General features: G+C 48.6%; 2 protein-coding genes and 1 long non-coding RNA gene across 4 annotated transcripts in view; 1 reads left to right on the forward strand and 2 right to left on the reverse strand.

Annotated features, from left to right (window-relative positions):
• Window positions 1-5,454: 5,454 nt before the first annotated feature.
• On the reverse strand, window positions 5,455-18,371 carry LOC105539486 (cerebral cavernous malformations 2 protein-like). Of its 2 annotated transcripts, XM_011979786.1 has the most exons (6): window positions 18,255-18,368; window positions 14,845-14,980; window positions 11,763-11,826; window positions 8,534-8,663; window positions 7,821-7,959; window positions 5,455-6,661 (listed from the first exon to the last, which is right to left on the reverse strand). In XM_011979786.1, exons 4-6 carry the CDS (start codon window positions 8,540-8,542, stop codon window positions 6,339-6,341), a joined length of 471 nt encoding a protein of 156 aa, XP_011835176.1. In that variant the 5' UTR covers window positions 8,543-8,663; window positions 11,763-11,826; window positions 14,845-14,980; window positions 18,255-18,368; the 3' UTR covers window positions 5,455-6,338. The 2 variants fall into 2 exon arrangements, with proteins under 2 accessions (XP_011835176.1, XP_011835177.1); XM_011979787.1 differs by lacking the exon at window positions 11,763-11,826 and having other exon boundaries at window positions 18,255-18,371.
• LOC105539485 lies at window positions 6,060-9,900 on the forward strand. Its single transcript, XR_001006053.1, has 2 exons — window positions 6,060-6,680; window positions 8,487-9,900. It is a non-coding gene; the product is annotated as an uncharacterized LOC105539485 (long non-coding RNA).
• The window catches only part of LOC105539548 (cerebral cavernous malformations 2 protein-like), a 23,757-nt gene continuing 17,141 nt past the window's right edge, over window positions 11,759-18,374 (reverse strand). Inside the window, exons 6-8 of the mRNA XM_011979877.1 lie at window positions 18,255-18,371; window positions 14,845-14,980; window positions 11,759-11,826 (exon numbers count right to left, since the gene is read on the reverse strand). Of these exons, the coding sequence (XP_011835267.1) occupies window positions 11,759-11,826; window positions 14,845-14,980; window positions 18,255-18,371 (321 nt within the window). The remainder of the gene's footprint in view (window positions 11,827-14,844; window positions 14,981-18,254; window positions 18,372-18,374) is intronic.

An 18,374-nucleotide genomic window follows, 5' to 3' on the forward strand; every position in this document is an offset into this window, starting at 1 on the left:
TTTTTTTTTTTTTTCACTTACTCTATCTTGGAAATAATTCTGTATCAGTACACAGAGTGACTTTGTTCTTATTTATGGCTGCATAGTATTCTATTGCCTGCATGAGCCACAGTTCATTTAACCAGACCCCTATCACTGAACATTTCGTTTATTTCCAAACTCTTGTTATTAGAGACCAAGCTGCAATGACTTTCCTTGCACATTGGTTTCCACTCGTGTGGGTATAAATGTCGGGGAAATTCTTGGCAGTGGAATTGTTGCATCGAAGGGCTCATGCATCCTGGTAGATATTGCTCAGTAGGGTTTATACCAACTCGCTCTCCCACCAGGAATGTGTGAGAGTGTCTGTCTCCTCACACCTACACCCACATAGTGAGTGATCACACTTTTCTAAACTTTGCCAGTCTCTTAATTGAAAAATGGTTGCTCGGTGTTAATTTGCATTTATCTTTTGAGTGAGGTTGAACATCTTGTCACATGTTTTAGAGTCATTTGTATTTTCTGTGAACTGTCTGTATAAATAATTTGCCTATTTTTCTATTAGGTTGTTGGTCTTATTTACTTGTAGGTCTTTATACATCAAATGCGCTACCCCTTTGTCCGCATGATAGACTTTGAAATTTTTTTTTTTTAGGAGAACAGGCTGCTTTTAGATATAAATGAGAAGTTTCTGCAGATCGCATCATTTTCTGCACATTGCTGCAGGGCTGCCCAATGGCTGAGGCATTGGGAATACTGTGTAGGGCTCTTAAAGGTGATGTTAGAAGCCGGGGGGTGGGCCCTGGGGACGGCAGGCAGGGAGTGGGGGGACAAGGAGGTGGATATTAGCTCTTGCATTGGATGGAAGGGGCTGCCACAGGAGACAGTGAACTCCCCAAGGTAGAAAGTGGGCAGAACAGGCTGGCCTGGCTTTAAGACCCCTCTGCCCCTGCTCTCAAATACCTGAGGATAAGCAACAAGTCAAGTGGGAGGACCCACCAAGAGGGCCATCAATTTCTGGCCATTTAGGCCTGATTGGGTGGTTACTGCATCTGGAAGCTCCTAGTAACATTATTTAATAGTAATATAAACTCCTAGAATGTAAACTTCAAGAGGCCAGGGTTTAAATGCTAAATAAATGGTTGTGGAATGAATGAATGAATGAATGAATGAATGAATGAATGAATGAATGAATTTGGTCAAAGAATGTGAGGGGCTACTATTTCTGGGTGGGGGTGGGGGTAGGCAGAGTTCTCTTTCTCTCCCTTCCTCTTTGAACCTACTCTCTCCTCTTCCTTCCTCTTACCCCAGCTCAGTCAGGTCTCTCTCTCATGTGGTCCTGGTTCCAGCCTCCTCCCCACTTCGCTGCTTCCAGACGCTCCTCTGTTTTCCTATTGATTCTCCTCTCCAGCAGCTTGATTCGCTTCAAGAAAATGCAGGTTCCCTGGCTTGTTCCCAGGCAGGGCACCGTGGTTCACGCCTGTAATCTCAGCACTTTGGGAGGCTCAGGCGGGTGGATCCCTTGAGCTCAGAAGTTCAAGATCATCCTGGGCAACATAAAGAGAGCCCGTCTTTACAAAAAATTTTAGAAATAGCCAGGCGTCGTGGTGCACACCTGTAATCCCGCTGCTTTGAGGGCTGAGGTGGGAGAATGGCTTGAGCCCAGGAGCTGGAGGCTGCAGTGAGCTACCATGGTTGTTCCACTGCACTCCAGCTGGGTGACACAGTAAGAACCCGCCTCAAACAACAATAACAACAATGACAACAACAACAAACATTAGATGGCCTCCCATTGCCTGCGCTTCCTAGCTTGCCCTTCAAGGGGCTTCTAATCTACCCACTTCTCTGGTTTCCTCTCCTGCAACTCCTACCCACCCACCTTGTCTCCCACCTCACACACTCCGTGTTCCCCCAGCAATTACAACGGTCACTAACTGAGCCCTTTCTACATGTACTTTTACGTGAAATATCTTGTTTAAGACTCACAGCAATCTATGGGATCTATGTACAACCCCACTGTACAGATGAGGAAACCAAGACCCAGGGACATTTTAGGGGCTTTCCAAAGGTCACCCGACAAGCAGATGGCAGAGTTCGGATTCAAAACTCTCCGACCCTCCGGCCAGGGAGCCTAAGTGCTGCACCAGGGCTAACCACTTGCCAGTCCTGGGTGTGCCATGCTCCTTCAAGCTCCCCTGCCTTTGCTTGTGCTGGGTCCTCATCTGGAGGGCTCTCCCTTCTATTGTCCATCCACCAAAACCTTGTCTTTCAAGCTCTCGCTCATGGGTCACCTCCCCTGTGAAACCTTTCCCAGCTTCGCCAGAAGGAGCTGATGTCTCACTCTTTGACTTTACAATTGAGAACTTTGTGCTGTGATTATCTGGGGACTGTCTTCCCCATCAGTGTGCCCCTGAGTGGGCAGACTGTGCTGTATCTCCCTCTAGTGTCTTGTGCAATGCCTGGCACAGAGCAAGTGCCCTCTAAATGCTTGGCGGCTGAATGACAGTGGCCCCGGGACTCCTTCTTCTTAGCACAGAGTTGGGAAGGATTGCTGGGAGCTGCCAGTGGAAGTGGGGAGTGGGTAGGAAGTTTCAGGGCCTCGCCTTGGGAGAGGCGTCCATCTAGGGGCAGCTGGAGACAATTTTACCACTCACCTTTGGGCCAAGACCATCCCCAGGGGATCCAGCTGGTGGGGAAGTTCTATACTTGCACTACCCCTAGAAGTCCTTGGGAACCAACTATCCCACCCCTAGGGGGGTTTCCCCTCTTGTGATGTCAGGAACTGAACCAAGAAGGGAAGCAATTCTTGGCAGGGTCTCTAGATGCTACAGGAGGAAGTGTGGCCAGAGTCTCCATACTCAGTGCCTGGCTTGCCCTAGCCAGTGCCCTCTGGACCCCAGAAACTAAGGGGTTACATGGCTTTGGTAAGAAGGTAGTTCCGGAATGGGTGGGGACTTCCTTGGGGTGTGAGGGAAATTGCCCCATCCCTGGAGCTGTGGGGTAAGAACTGTCTGTCCCAGTGCTTCTCAGCAGCCCTGTCACTGTGCTCTGGCTAGGACTTTGGGCAGTTTCTGAGCTTTTCTTGCAAAGCCCCAAGGCCTTTAAGAGGTATTCCTATACCTTTGGCCCCTGTCCCTACTCAACCAACTTTTGCCTCTCCTGCTGCCTCACTCAGGAACTTACTAAGGCTCCCTGTAGCCTCAGGTCCAAATGCCTCAGGCTATGGCCACTACATCCCAAAGTCTCAGAGACGGGACAGTAGAGAAGCTAGGGGCATGGGCTCTGGGTTAGCCAGACAAGTCCAAAGCCCACCTCACTGTGTGACCTTGGGATATTCACTTCACCTCTTGAACTCCAGTTCCTTCATCCTGAAAATGAAAAGAAATAAAATCGACAACCTCAAAATTAAGGAATTTGCTCAATAGGACAAGTTTATCCAATGGAAGCCATCACAAATCAGTTGTTCTCAGAGTGGTCCCTGGACCATCAGCATCACCTGGGTACTTGCTAGAAATGCAAATTATTGGCTGGGCACGATGGCTCATGCCTGTAATCCCAGCACTTGGGGAGGCCAAGGCGGGTGGATCACCTAAGGTCAGGAGTTCAAGACCAGCCTGGCCAACATGGTGAAACCCAATCTCCACTAAAAATACAAAAATTAGCCAGGCATGGTGGCGCACACCTGTAATCCCAGCTACTCGGGAGGCTGAGGCACAGAGGTTGCAGTGAGCTGAGATTGCGTCTCTGCACTCCAGCCTGGGTGACAGAGCGAGACTCTGTCCCCACAAAAAAGAAAAAGCAAATTTTCAGGCCCTTCCCCTTCTCTTATGGAGAATCTTTAGGAGTGGGGCTCAGACATCTGTGTTTTAGCAAGCCTTCCAGGAGATTCTGATGCCTGCTGAAGTTTGAGTACTGCCACAGATAAACTTGACAGAAAGCAAATATATTAGGTGAATATACCTGGAACATCAACATCCAAAAGGGATTAATATGTAAAATTTATAAGCTACTCTTGCAAATCAATGAGAAAAAGACAGGAAGCCCAGTAAGAAATGAACAAAAGATATGAATAAGGAAGTCACAGAAAGGAAAGCACAAATGGCTGACAAGTACAGGAGGAAGTTATAATTTCAGGATTAACAGAGAAATGCAAATTAAAACAACTTGCCACCTTACACCCAAACTGAAGGCAGATAAAAACAAAATCAGATAATGAAAAACCTGATGAAGATGTGGGGAAACAGCATCCTTCACTCACTATTGGTGAAAGCCATTCTGGAAGAAGTTAATGAAATGTAAAAACCTGCCTGTGATCTAGTAATTCCACTCTTGGGTTTAGAGCCCAAAGAAATGCTCACATAGGCCCATAAGTTTCATGTACAAAAATGTTCATCACAGTGTTGTTTGTGGTGAAGAGGGAGTTGGAAGCAACCTGGGTGTTCATCTCTGGGGAGATGGATAAAGAAAACAGTGGATGCTCAGCTTGAAATATTTTGCAACAGTTGGATGCAACAGCGAGATTTTTCAACAGCAACATAGGTAGGTATTTAAAACATTTTCGGGTGGCTGGGCATGGTGGTTCAACCATTAATCCCAGCACTTTGGGAGGGCGAGGTGGGAGGATCACTTAAGCCCAGGAGTTCGAGGTTGCAGTGAGCTGTCATTGCACCATTGCAGTCCAGCCTGGGTGACAGAGAAAAAACCTGTCTCTAAAAATTTTATTTTTTTAAATTAAAAAAATTACAGAATAAAAGAAGCAATAGAATGAAATTCTTATATATACCATTTATGCAAACACACACACAAAGCACTGTGTAGTTTAGGTCCAGGGACATATATCAGCACATAGGGTTAGATGTTCATGGTAAAGAGGGAAAAGGAGTGTGGGGAACATGTGGATTGGGAGAGGGGAAAACATCAGAAGGGCCCTACATGGACCAGTGATAATGGGATGATCATTTACCACAAACCAAGTATGAATTATGGAACTCTTTGGACCTGGAGTCCTAATATTTTTTGAAAATTGCTAACAGTACCTATTTTATGGTGTGTACAATGTGTCTGGCCATGGAAGCCTTTGCAAGGTTTTACAAACACATTTTGGCTCTCCTGTGTGGGTCTCTGGTCTCCTCTCAGGCCTCGTTCCTTTTAGCTTTCCAGCCTTTACTCAGGCTGTGCTGAATGCTGTCCTCATCCTGACTTCTCTACCTCTCCAACTTTGCCTTCATATTTCTTTGGCTACCCCAGACTCCCAGATGGCTGCCTATGGAGTCTTGGCTATTTCTGGTTTGGGACTTGAGCACAGAGCTAGGCTGTAACAAGGCTGCAAGGGGACAAGTATCGTTTCTTCCTCCCAAACAGTGAGCTCCCCTGAGGGTCTTCTGAATAGCTCACCCCCACCTCAGTTGCAGTAAGATGCACCCAGACATCTTTTGCTTATTACCAGGCAAGAAAGGTAAACTGAATCAGAAAATGTTTGATGTGGAAAGGAATATTTATTGAGCACTTATCATGTGCTAGACTCAGCTCTAAGGTCTTAACCCTCAGTAATCCCTATGGCCACCCTGTTAGGTGGATGGGGGCTGAGCTCACTGGACAGGTGGGGAAACGGGAGCACACAGAGGTTATGACACTAACCAGACAGAGGCTCCAGGTCGGCCTGGCTCCAAATCCAAGAGTTGAACGGACACCTTGTTTGGGGTCTTGAGGCCAGAATGGGACCCAGATCGCCCCCGAGTCAACCCTGGGTGGAGGAAACCGTCTACTCTACACTGACTGTACAAGTCAGGCATCAGGGGACGGGAGACCCTAACATTTAGAGCCTTAAGAAGACCTTCTACACTATTTAGTATGGTCAGTTTGAGGTCATATAAGGAGAATCAGGAGATTCCCTCAAGCCCTTTCCCCTCTTTTTGAACCATAGTTTTCCGATCTGTAAAATAGGATCCAATTCTGGAAATTCTTTTCTCAGTCTGCCAGCAGGTGGAGCCCACTCTTCATGCCTTCCTCAGCCTCCAGAAAGCTGCGGCGTCCCCGGGAGGAGGTGTTCTGGGGCCGACCCCTCTGGGCTTCTGGGGATCGCTGCCCAGCCCCAGCCTGGCAGAGCGGCACGGGAGCCCCGGGTGACTGCCCCGGTCTTTAGGGCCCGGCTTCGCTCACCCGCTGCAGGACACTCTCGGTACTGCAGGGTCCCGGGCCCCAAAGGCAGGGAGCGAGACCCTGGAGTGAAGACACCCCCGCCCCCGCCAGGTGTGATGAGCGGGCCCTGGGGACAGGGTCTCCCCCGGGGATAGGGTCGCCCAGGCAAAGCTGAGACTCGGAGGTGGGCTGCGGGGCCACACCGTCCGCAGGGGCGGTGGCTACAGGTAGTTGTCTTCGGCAGCGTCGCTCCCACCCCTGGAGCCCCGGGGCTCATCCTCCTCATCGTCGTCGTTATCGTCGTCATCGGGGGCCAGCGCCTCGATGTCGTGTGTGATGTCAGCCAGCAGCCGGTGGAAGGCCTGTGCCTCGGGCCGCTGCGCCGCGCCATCGTAGCTGCGCACCGCAGAGGCCGACGTGGAGCTCATGCTGCGCTTGATGCGGCCGAAGCTGTCAGTGAGGATGCCGCCCTCGCGGATGCCCACGCCCTCCAGGAAGCCCTCAAAGTAGCCGATGTCCTGGTCCGGGATGAAGGGCCGCATCCCTGTGAGCCGAGGGATGTGGTGAGTCCTCAGGGCACGGCCCCTTTCCCTCCCACAGGTGAAGCGTCCTCTCTGCAGATCAGGGTGCAAATCCCTGCTGTCACTCACTGGCTGTGTGGCCTTGCCCAAGGTCCTTAACTCTGAGCCAGCGAATAATAGCACAGCACTTAGCACACAGTGAATGCTCACTACATACTACATTACTGTACTTTTATTATTATTATAGCCTCCGCCTCCTGGGTTCAGCGATTCTCATGCCTCAGCCTCCCAAGTAGCTGGGATTACAGGCGCACACCACCACGCCCTGCTAATTTTTGTATTTTTAGTAGAGACAGGGTTTCATGTTGGCCAGGCTGGTCTTGAACTCCTGACCTCAAGTGATCCGCCAGCTTCAGCCTCCCAAAGTGCTGGGATTACAGGTGTGAGCCACCTTGCCAGGCCTATTTTTGTTGTTATTATTAGTACCATCATTACATTCCCATTGATTAATTATGTTGAACCTCATTTTCCTGACCTGTAAAACTGAGATAATTGCACCTGTTCTCTGGGTAGGGATGTGAGGATTAAATAACAAGGTACTCAGCACATACTGAGCACCCTGTAAACAGTTTGTTTTATTTCCATTCCTACTTACTAGCTATGTGACCTCAGTCCTTTACTTTGTTACTCTGAGTCTCAGTTTCCTCACCTGCAAAATGGGGACCAATAATAGTATCTACTTCTCAGAACTGGGGGCATTCAATGAGATGATGCTTGGCATATGGTAACTGCCAAGCACATGTCAGCTTATTCGTACTATTCCTCCTATGATTAGCCCTCCTTACTAGCTGTGTGACCTTGGACATGTTCTTTAGCCTTTCTGAGCCTCAGCTTCTGCATGGGGTAAGATGGGGAAGAATCAGTCCCTCTCCCAGCTTTGCTGTGCAGATGAAATGGCCACACCACTGCTTAGTTCTTCTTATCAACAGTGTCTCCCAGCACTGACAAGTGCTTTCCCTACTCTGCACCTTGAGCTCCTCATCTGCCCTGCGAATCTCATGATCTGGGTTTCATCAGAGGCTGAAGGATAAGGAGAAAACATTCACACCCACGTGCCTGACTGGGATGGCAAGGACCAAGCAGGGGCCCTAGCTGACCTCTGGGGGTGCAGGGGGCGCTCACCGAGGAGGAGGAACTTGCGCCGGTCTCCATAGAGCTTCAGCAGGCCTGTGCAATAGTCCTGGATGGGCAGCCCCAGCCGGTACTCCCGCAGCAGCAGTGCAAATTGCTGGATCTCGAGGGGCCCCAGCTTACTCCGCAACTATGTGAGGGACACCATTCAAGATCAATCCCAGGGAGCAGCCCCACCCAACCCCTGCCTGAAAGGCCCAGAGCCCTCCCTAAGGGCATGTTTGGCCCAGCTCTCCTCTGAAAACCTTCCCATGGGCTACTCAGAGGACATCTAGATCCCTTAGGTTGTATCTAAGAATAGGATGTGGACTCAAGCTGCTGAGTGCAAATCTTGACCCCTTCGCTGAATCAGCTCTGTGATCTTGGATAGTTGACAGCCTCCATGATGCTTGCCTTTCTCATCTGCAAAGTGAGGATAACGATGGCATTTTCCTCTTGGTGTTGTTGAAAATATTAAAAGAAATAATGCATGAAAGGTGCTTAGAACGGTGCCTGGTACACAGCAGGCACTCAATTAATGCCAGCTGACATTAGTTAAGGCGTTTCACAAGCTGGCCTCAGTTTACTCTCCTAACCTCATCTCCTGCTCTGACCTCTGAGGTCTTCTACTTAGGTTATGTCCACGGCAATGTGCAATTCCCAAAATGTTTACTCCAGCCTCCAGGACTTTGCTTGTGCCATTCCCACCGCCAGCCCCAGCTCACCGTGACCATGTAATCCTGTAACTGCTCCAAGCCCAGACCGCTGTGGTCGCTGCCGCTGCAGTGGGAGCCGTGAAAAGAAGGTGTGGACGTGCCGCTGTAACATGCTTCAAAGGTGTCCTGGGAGCCATTGCTGCAGGCGCAGGAAGAAGGGCCTTCACTCGTCTCCCTCCAGCTCCTCGCCCTCGGGCAGGCTGAAGGTAGGAGGCCTCATCCTAGACTGCACGCTGGCCTCCAAGGCCTGGCACACCCTGGCCCCTGGCACCTCTCAAGCCTCATCTCTCACTGTGCTTGCCTTTGCTCTCTGTGCTGTGCCCCCCGCTCCCTTTCTCCTTCTTCCTCTACTATCTCCTCACCTCTAGGTGTTTGCACCTGCTGTTCCCTCTGCCTAGATTGCCTCCTTTCCCCTCCCTTTTGCTCAGCGAACTCGTACTTATCTCATGATCTTAAATGTCATCTCCTCAGGAGAGTGATCCCTAATTCCCCTAGGTTGGGTTAGAACCTCTGTCGAAGGTGCTCCCTCAGTCTATGGCCTACCTGTGACATGCATGGCCTTTCCAGGTACCCCCAAGCATCCTCTCTGACCAGTCTCTCCCTCACACCATTTGCCACAGCCACAGTGGCCACCTGCTGCTCCTCAAACCCACTAAGCTCTATCCTGTTCAGAATTTTTTTTTTTTTTTTTTTTTTGGAGACAGATTTTTTTTGAGATGGAGTCTCTCTAGTACAGTGGTGCGATCTCAGCTCACTGCAGCCTCTGCCTCCCGGGTTCAAGCGATTTTCATGCCTCAGCCTCTTGAGTAGCTGGGACTACAGGCATGTGCCACCCGGCCAATTTTTGTAGTTTTTGTAGAGACGGGGTTTCACCATGTTGTCCGGGCTGCTCTCAAATGCCTCACCTCAAGCAATCTGCCCACCTCAGCTACCCAAAGTTCTGGAATTACAGGCGTGAGCCACCACACCTGGTCAGCTCAGGAGTCTTACATTTGCTCTTCCCTCTACCTGGGACGCTCTTCCCCCTTTCATCCTCCAGGCCTCAGTTCGTGTGCCATCACCTCTGAGAGGCCCTCCTGACTCTCCAGCTGAGTTGGGGTCCCCCTCAGCCTCTCTTATAACACCCTGAGCCTCCCTTTAGTACTTATTATCATTAATGATTGTTACTGTTAAATTGTGATTTCACTGCCTCTCATGCTAGATTGTAAACTTCACAAGAGCAGGAACCTTGGTTTTCTTCATTTGTTGAACACCTACTACGTGACAGGCCCAGGTTTTGCCCTCTGTCTTATGTCCATCTGTATCCCCAGCATACAGCGCAGTGCCTGGCACATAGAAGGTACTCAAGAAATATTGCTTAATAAAAATTCAACCTTGGGCTCCTGCCTCCTTGTCTCCAAATTGTTCCAGACCCATCCTCCATTATTAGCTACAAAGAAGCAGTGTAGCTTTGTGGTTAAGGGACTGGACTCTGGAGCCAGCCTTCTTCTGTTCAAATCCCAGACCTACAACTTACTAGGTGCTTGACCTTGGGAAAACTAAACTTAATTTCTCTATTTCTCAGTTTTTCCATCTGTAAAATGGGATAATAATAATTGGTGTCATCATGAGAATTAGAGGAGTATTTGTAGAACACTTAGAATTATGGGCTACAAGCAATAAACAGTAACTGCTGTAATGTTACTATATTGATGAAAAAATAAAGTGCTTTATAGAACAGCACTTAGTACATAGCAAGCTCAATGTTCAAACGCTATTATCATTATTTTATCTCTCCAGTAGATATCTGGTTGTTTAAAGACTAGCCTAAGGGCACACAGTATGAGGAAGGCAAATCTATTGCCACTAAAAAGGAAAACACAGTAAGGGATATATCACTGGCAGAGGCTGCTACATGCCAAACCGAAGCCCTTAGTAACGTGACTAGGTGATCAACCAGTAACCCAGGACTTTCTTGGTTTTAGCACTGAAAATCCCATATCCCGGGGAACCCTTCATTCCTGAGCAAACTGGGATGGCTGGTCATCCTAAACAGAACCTTGGGTAATGTTCCCAACTGAATTGTTTAACATTTTATTTATTTGTTTGTTTGTTTGTTTAAATAGAGACAAGGTCTCCCTATGTTGCCCAGGCTGGTCTCAAACTTGTGGGCTCATGTGATCCTCCTGCCTTGGCCTCCCAAAGTGTTGGGATTACAGGTGTGAGCCACCGCAACTGGCCTGAATTTATTAATTTAATTTAATTTAATTTAATTTTATTTTATTTTATTTTATTTTTGAGATGGAGTCTTGCTCTGTCGCCCAGGCTGGAGTGCAGTGGCGCAATCTCAGCTCACTGCAAGCTCCACCTCCTGGGTTCACGCCATTCTCCTGCCTCAGCCTCCCAAGCAGCTGGGACCACAGGTGTGGGCCACCATACCTGGCTAATTTTTGTATTTTTGGTGGAGACGGGGTTTTGCCATGTTGCCCAGGATGGTTTGGAACTCCCGGGCTCAAGCGATCCACCTGCCTCAGCCTCCCAAAGTGTTGGGATTACAGGTGTGAGCCACTGCATCTAGCCTGAAATATATATATTTTTAATCCTAAATTTTCCAGCTTTGCTTGCAGTTAGTGATGGCTATGTAACAAAGTTCTGGCCTATGACATATAAGCAGAAGTCATCAGGTGGGAATCTGGCAGAACTCTTTAAAGAGGCCCCTAGCATGCTACTGTGATGGCTGGAACTACAACCACCATCTTGGTCCATGAGGTGACCTTGAGGATGGCTGCAAGTCCTGAAGGGGGAGGAAAAGAGAAGCCTGAACTCCTAACAACCATGAAATGTTGAATTGCTGCTCTATTTTGTGTCAAAGATAAGAAAAAAAAAGTTCTATCTTGTTTAAGATACTCTTTTTGGGAGTTTTCCATTACATGGAACCAAAATTAAGCCAAAATGATTTTTTTGGCATGTAGCTATCTATGATTTTGGTGTTTGCAGGCCACTGTGCCTGGATGACTAGGAGAGAACCACAGGCCTGTGTGGACCCACATCTGAGTTCTGGTGTCTCGTGGGTCTCTCAGGGGCCTAGATCCTGTGAGTTTCCAGAGTCAGGGAGCTCAGTTTACCTCCCCCTGTTAGTGCCCAGTGTCTCAGCACACATCAAGGTTGGGTCACCTTCTCCTACCCTCTCTAGACTAGTGACCCTGTTTGTGCAGGGGTAGGGGAGCAGGGTGGAGTCCCTGACAGGGGCTATACTCACAAGGAGCTGCAGCAGCTGAAGTCGGCATCATAGGCGTACGTTCCATCTGTGCGGCAGCTCTCACCTAGGACCAGCAGACAGAGGGAGTGTGAGAGGCAGCAAAGCAGGGATCAGCATCCCCTGCTCCCTGAGGCCCCGCCCTCAGTCTCAGCCTGAAGTCTAGTCCTGCCCCTGACACCAACACACAGCAGACCCTGGGGAACTCCCCTCCCCTCTCCTGATCCTCAACCTCCCCGACATGGGGACAATACCACCCCCTGCCTACCTCACGGGGGGCCTTGGGAACAGCAGATGAGGAAACATGTGAGGGAATATTTTATAAACTGTGTGTTTCAGGCAAGACAAAAAAAAGAAAAAAGAAAAAAAAATTTGTGGCTCACACCTGTAATCCCAGCACTTTGGGAGGCCAAAGCAGGAGGACTGCTTGAGCCCAAGAATTCAAGACCAGCCTGGACAACATAGAGAGACCCCATTTCTACAACAACAACAAATTTAGCTGGGTGTGGCAGTGCACGCCTGTGGTCCCAGTTACTTGGGAGGCTGACATAGGAGGATTGCTTGGGCCTGGGAGGTCAAGGTTGCAGAGAGCCATGATTGCACCACTATAGTCCAGGCTGGGTGACAGAACAAGACCCGGAAAAGGAAGAAAGAAAGGAAGAAAGAGAAAAGAAGGAAAGAAAGGAAAGGAAAGGAAAAAAAAGAGAGAGAGAGAAAGAAAGAGAGAGAGAGAGGGAGGGAGGGAGGGGAGAGGGAAGGGAGGAAGGAAGGGAGGAAGGAAGGAAGGAAGGAAAGAAGGAAGGAAGGAAGGAAGGAAGGAAGGAAGGAAGGAAGGAAGGAAGGAAGAAATTTGTGAAGGGGAAGGATCTGAAAATCTTCAGAGCAAAGAAACACCAAGTATGGAGAGCTTGTGCTCTTCCTAGTCCTGGTCTCATTTAGCTGGTTATTAGCCCTACCCTTTCTGATCTCTGATCACTCAGTGTCACTTCCTTACCCTCCAGGTGGGGTGAGTTCCTCATTATACGTTCTCCCGGCACAGTCTGTGGTTATTTATTTATTTTGAGACAGCGTTCCACTCTTGTCGCCCAGGCTGGAGTGCAGTGGCGCAATCTCTGCTCACTACAATCTCCACCTCCCAGGTTCGGTTGATTCTCCTGCCTCAGCCTCCCGAGTAGCTGGGATTACAGATGCCTGCCACCACGCCCAGCTAATTTTTGTAATTTTAGTAGAGACGGATTTTCACCATGTTGGCCAGGTTAGTCTCGAACTCCTGACCTCAGGTGATCCACCTGCCTTGGCCTCCCAAAGTGCTGGGATTATAGGCGTGAGTCACCTGTGCGGCCTGCGGTCATATATTTATTTGTGTACTTATTTAATTACTGTCAGCCTGCCTCCACTAAGTAAACTTCATGAAGACAGGGCCACCTCTGGTTTTGCTCACCAGAATAACCTACGGATTAGCACTGGATCTGACTTACTAGGTGTTCAATAAATATTTGCTAAATGAATGAATTTGTTGAAATATTTGTTGAATTATCTAATGTATCTGCCCATCATCCTTGTGAGAGTTGAACTAACCCAGCTTCCCAACAAGCACAGCTCCCACAGATGCAAGGGTCTTCGGAAGAAAAGAACCAGCACTCTGTTGCTGGTACCATGCTGTGGGAGACAGTGGCTGGGGGAATTCACCCATGGGCCTGAAGGCAGCATGGGGAGTGAGGTTGTTGCTGATAGAAGCTTCAGAATCAGACAGACCTGGGTTTGAATCCTCACTCTGCCACTTACCAGCTGTGTGACCTTGAGTAATTTATTAACTAATCTGAGCCTTAATGTCCTCATCTGTAAAACTGTAATCCTGACTGGGCACAGTGGCTCATGCCTGTAATCCCAGAACTTTGGGAGGCTGAGGCAGGCAGATCACGAGGTCAAGAGATCAAGACCATACTGGCCAACTAACACGGTGAAACCCCGTCTCTACTAAAAATACAAAAATTAGCTGAGCATAGTGGCACACGCCTGTAATCCTGGCTACTCAGGAGGCTGTGGCAGGAGAACCGCCTGAACCTGGGAGGTGGAGGTTGCAGTGAGCCAAGATTGCGCCACTGCACTCCAGCCCGGGCAACAGAGTGAGACTCCATCTCAAAACAAACAAACAAACAAACAAACAAACAAACAAAACTGTAATCCTAAGGCCTCACAGAGTTCTTTCATGCCTTCAAAAAAATACTTTGTGAGTATCTGATGTACCCAGTCTCAGGACAGACAAGGTTGCTATGAGGACATGGCACATTGGTATGGTGCTTGGCACACAACTGGTGCTCAACACATGCCTCTGTTGATCTCATTCTCCTTCTAGTCCTTGAGTGTATCAAGGACCCATCTGGAAATCTTTGTTTGGCCTTAGGGTCTTAGTGGGATCAATGGCTCAGTAAACAGACGATACATGTGCTTAGGTTTCTGCAATACAGCGACACAAAAACAAAAGGGGGAGAGAAGAGTTCAACTCTAGGGGGCTTGTTCTGAATTTGGCAATCCAAACATCTTTGAAAAAGCTAAGTTTGAGATCATGATGAAAACTGATGGCTGGGTGCAGTGGCTCACGCCTATAATTCCAGTACTTTGGGAGGCTGAGGCAGGTGGATCATGAGGTCAGGGGCTTCAAGACCAACCTGGTCAAGATGGTGAAACCCTGTCTCTAAAAAAAAAAAAAAAACAACAACAACAACAACAACAAAAAAAAACAGCCAAGCGTGGTGGCACACACCTGTAATTCCAGCTACACGGGAGGCTGAGGCAGAGAACTGCTTGAACCGGGGAGGTGGAGGTTGCAGTGAGCTGAGATTGCATTACTATACTCCAGCCTGGGCAACAGAGAGTGACTCCGCCTCAAAAAAAAAAAAAAAAGAAAAGAAAAGAAAAGAAAAAAAAAATTGACATTTCACCTACAATTACATTTCACCTGTAATTGCGGCAGAGATCAGGAACCCTAAAGACCTTCATCAACCCCAAGTCCTGGGACATCTTCCCTCCCCTGGCCTTTTTGGGATGTTTCACAGGAGGGGAGGCCAGGAGTTCTGGTACTCACTGCGGCTGCAGAGCCACGGCCGTTCGGGCGTGGATGTGTAGTGGTAGCCAGCCCGGTCCACACACTCAATACTCTGGTCCCCATAGATGATCTGGAAGACCTGACAGATGAGTGCGCAGGACTCCTCTGCAGCGTCCTGGCCCAGGGAGGAGGATAGAGAGCTCAGGTCCTCACCAACGACCAAGATGTTACCCCTGCTTCCTAAAACACAGTGTGAAGATGTGCACAAAGATACACATCTATAGAGCCCTTTAAATTGGCTTTTGAGACTTTTTCCATCAAAATTCTATGGCTACTCTCTGGATCTTAGAACCCCTTTATAGAATTCAGTGACAACTCTAACTCTTGTGCCATGAAAAATGTACCCCAGATTTCTGGAGGATTCATCAGCCTTCCTGATGCCCTTCTAAGTCCTAATTTAGTTTAATGTATAGGTATGGAAACTGAGGCCCAGTGAGGGGAAGTGATTAGTCAGGATTAGAATCCAGTTCTCCTAAGAGCTAGTAGGAGAAGGGATGATTAAATGTATCAAAATTTTAGGCTCAATATAGTTACTAACACTGGAAGCCATATTTAGATATGAGCTTCCTAGCATTCAGTGTGAAAATTGAAGCAGGGTAAATAAAATTCAGTCTCTGATAGAAGGAAAGAGTTTCAGTTATTGGGTAAAACTCTTTTTGAGACTGCAAATTTGAATAGGAATTTACCTCTTTATGCCTTAAGCAAGACACATAGAAAGCCAGTAATTGATGAAGAGACTGTCTTCATGAAGTTTTTCTCTAGGTTGTGTCTCTAAAAAGGCCCAAGCTAATGGACGGTTGGATACAAAAAATAAAAATGAAAAAGTCCAAAGAATAAATTAAAATGTAACTCAGGATAGGCATTTTGGGATAGTGGGTGTGTCCTAATAATTAAACCAGGACTGATCCTTACCATAAACCTACAAAATGGACAGGGCAAAGAGGATCCTTATTTTATAATCAAAGATGCTGAGACTTAGAGTGGTTAAGTGACTTGCCTAGGCTCACACAGCAGGTTCATGGCATTAGTACCAGCACCCAAGTTTTGTTTCACTCTAACTCCTATATCCTCCTTGGAACCAGGATGACTCAGATAAGAAGCCAGATGCTCAGGCAACCCTGGAAAGCAACTTTTTTTTTTTGAGATAGAGTCACACTCCGGTCACCCAGTGGCACAATGATGGCTCACTGCAGCCTCAACTTCCTGAACTCAGGCGATCCTCCCACCTTAGCCTCCTGAGTAGCTGCGTGACAGGCACACACCATCACACCCAGATAATTTTTTGTATTTTTAGTAGAGATGGGGTTTTGCCATGTTGCCCAGGCTGGTCCGGAACTCCTGGACTCTAGTGATCTGCCTGCCTTGGCCTCCCAAAGTGCTGGGATTACACTTATTTACTCACTTCACAAATTCCAACTTAGTCCTATTGTGTGGCCGGCACTGGGCCAGCTTCAGTACCCAAAAGCCCTCACAGTCCAGTGGGATGAACAGGGCACACTGTTGGCTTTGTCTGGAATCCTATTTCCAGCCACAGAGGAAGTGGGCATGGTGGCTGGAGTACAAATGGCCTTGTAAGCAATTGTAAGGATGTTAGCTTTTACTTGGAGTGAAATGGGAAGCCACTGGAGGATGTGGAGTTAGGGACATGATGTGACTTACATGTTAATGGGACCACTTTGTGTGGGGGAAGACTGTCAGCGAGGGCTGAACCAGTCAGAGGGTGACCACAAGATTCAGGTGAAAGAAAACAGGGCATGAACCTGGGTGGGTACAGGGGGAGGGTGGGGAGAAGTAAATGGATTTTGATGTTTTTTTTGTTTTGTTTTGTGATGGAGTCTTGCTCTATTGCTCAGGCTGGAGTGCAGTGGTGTGATCTTGGCTCACTGCAACATCTACCTCCCAGGTTCAAGTGATTCTCATGCCTCAGCTTTCTGAGTAGCTGAGATTAAAGGCACCGGCCACTAAGCCTGGCTAATTTTTGTATTTTTAGTAGAGATGGGATTTCGCCATGTTGGCCAGGCTGGCCTTATTAACTCCTGAACTCAGGTGATCCACCCACCTTCGCCTCCCAAAGTGCTGGGATTACAGGCTTGGTTATGTTTGAAAAATAGAGCCAACAGGATTTATCGACAGAGTGGATATCGGGTGTGTGTGAGAAAGATAGAGAGCACTAGAGGCAGCCAAGGCCCACTGCAAGGTTTTGGCCTGACCAATGTAAGGACACAGCTGCTATCAATTGTGACAGGGAAATCAAGGGAGTAGCGGGTTTGGGGGAGGAGCTTGGAGCTCAGCTTTGGATGTGTTGGGTTTGAAACAGTCATTAGATCTTCAGATGCAGATCACCTAGAAATGGGTAGATGACGGATAGATGGAGGAGGGAAGAGGATCAAGAACATAATCTGAGGCACTCCAACTTCTGGAGAAGAGGAGGAACCAGCTAGGTAGGAGAAAAGCCTGGAGAAAGTGGAGAGCTGGAAGCCAAGTGAGGAAGTGTTTCAAGGGGAGAGAGACAGCTGTGGCGTCTGAGTTTACTGGTTATTATCTGCCTCACCATCTAGATAGGAACTATGTCTGTTTCATTCACCACTGTTTTTATACAGAGGGATCTGGTGGTCCAAGATCAGAGGAAAAGCTTAGAATGCTCAGAAATTGAAGGTGTCTGCTCGACTGTGATCTCCCTAAGGGTGGACACCAGATGTCTTTTTCACGTCTGTATCCATAGCACCTAGCCCATTGCCTCGCCCAGAGCTGGCACTCAATAAACATGTTTGGATGAATAAAAGCAAGGGTGAATGAAGAGGATGGGGGAGGAAGAGGGGAAGATGGAAGGAGAAGGAAGAATGGCAGGAAGGCTTCTGCCTTGGGTGACTGTCTTAGTTACCAAGAGTACTGGCTCTGAATTTCCTGGATTTGAACCTTAAAACCACCACATGCTTCCTGTGTGACCTTGCCACCTACGGATCTCAGTTTCCTTCTCCATAGAATGGGGATACAGTAGTTGTAATATTTGCCTCCAGAGGTTGCTGTGAGAATTAAATGAGTTGATGCAGCCCTGTGTCTGGCAGGAACTGGCCCTCGATTCAAGCTGGTGATTAGTGTCCTCGTGAATGTTACTGTGGTGGGGCCAACACTGACAACGCTGGAGAACGAACGGACTGGAGGTTGGGTCTAGTTTGTTTTGGCCATTTTGAGAGTTCGTCCCATTGAAGGAGTCAAGGGGAGATGCCCTGGAGGTGTCCAGGTCCGGAGTTTAGGAGCCATTAGGTGAGGTAGGTGCAGGGAAAAGGCAGGGGCAGACCCCAGGAACCTGGTGGGTGGGGCGGGGGCAAGGTAGGGGGAAAACAGCGTTCCCGAGCCGGGCATTGGGAGCGGGCTGTCCTCGGGCTCACCCTGTTGGCTACAGCCAGGATGACCAGGTTGCAGTAGGCGTCGGGGCTGGGGTCCTGCGGGTCGAGCGGGTTGGGACCGGGATGGCGCCTCTCCCAGCTGCCACCGCCACTGCCCGCCTG

The sequence above is a fragment of the Mandrillus leucophaeus genome, unplaced genomic scaffold (genome assembly GCF_000951045.1).
Source record: "Mandrillus leucophaeus isolate KB7577 unplaced genomic scaffold, Mleu.le_1.0 Scaffold206, whole genome shotgun sequence".
In the NCBI taxonomy this organism is placed as follows: Eukaryota; Metazoa; Chordata; class Mammalia; order Primates; family Cercopithecidae; genus Mandrillus; species Mandrillus leucophaeus.

What these genes read in the sequence shown, in the direction of transcription:
- LOC105539486 (XM_011979787.1), bottom strand. An exon ending in GCGCAAGTTCCTCCTCCTCG is followed by an intron (nt 6,662 to 7,820) that starts GTGAGCGCCCCC and finishes CTCGGCTCACAG; the next exon opens with GGATGCGGCCCTTCATCCCG.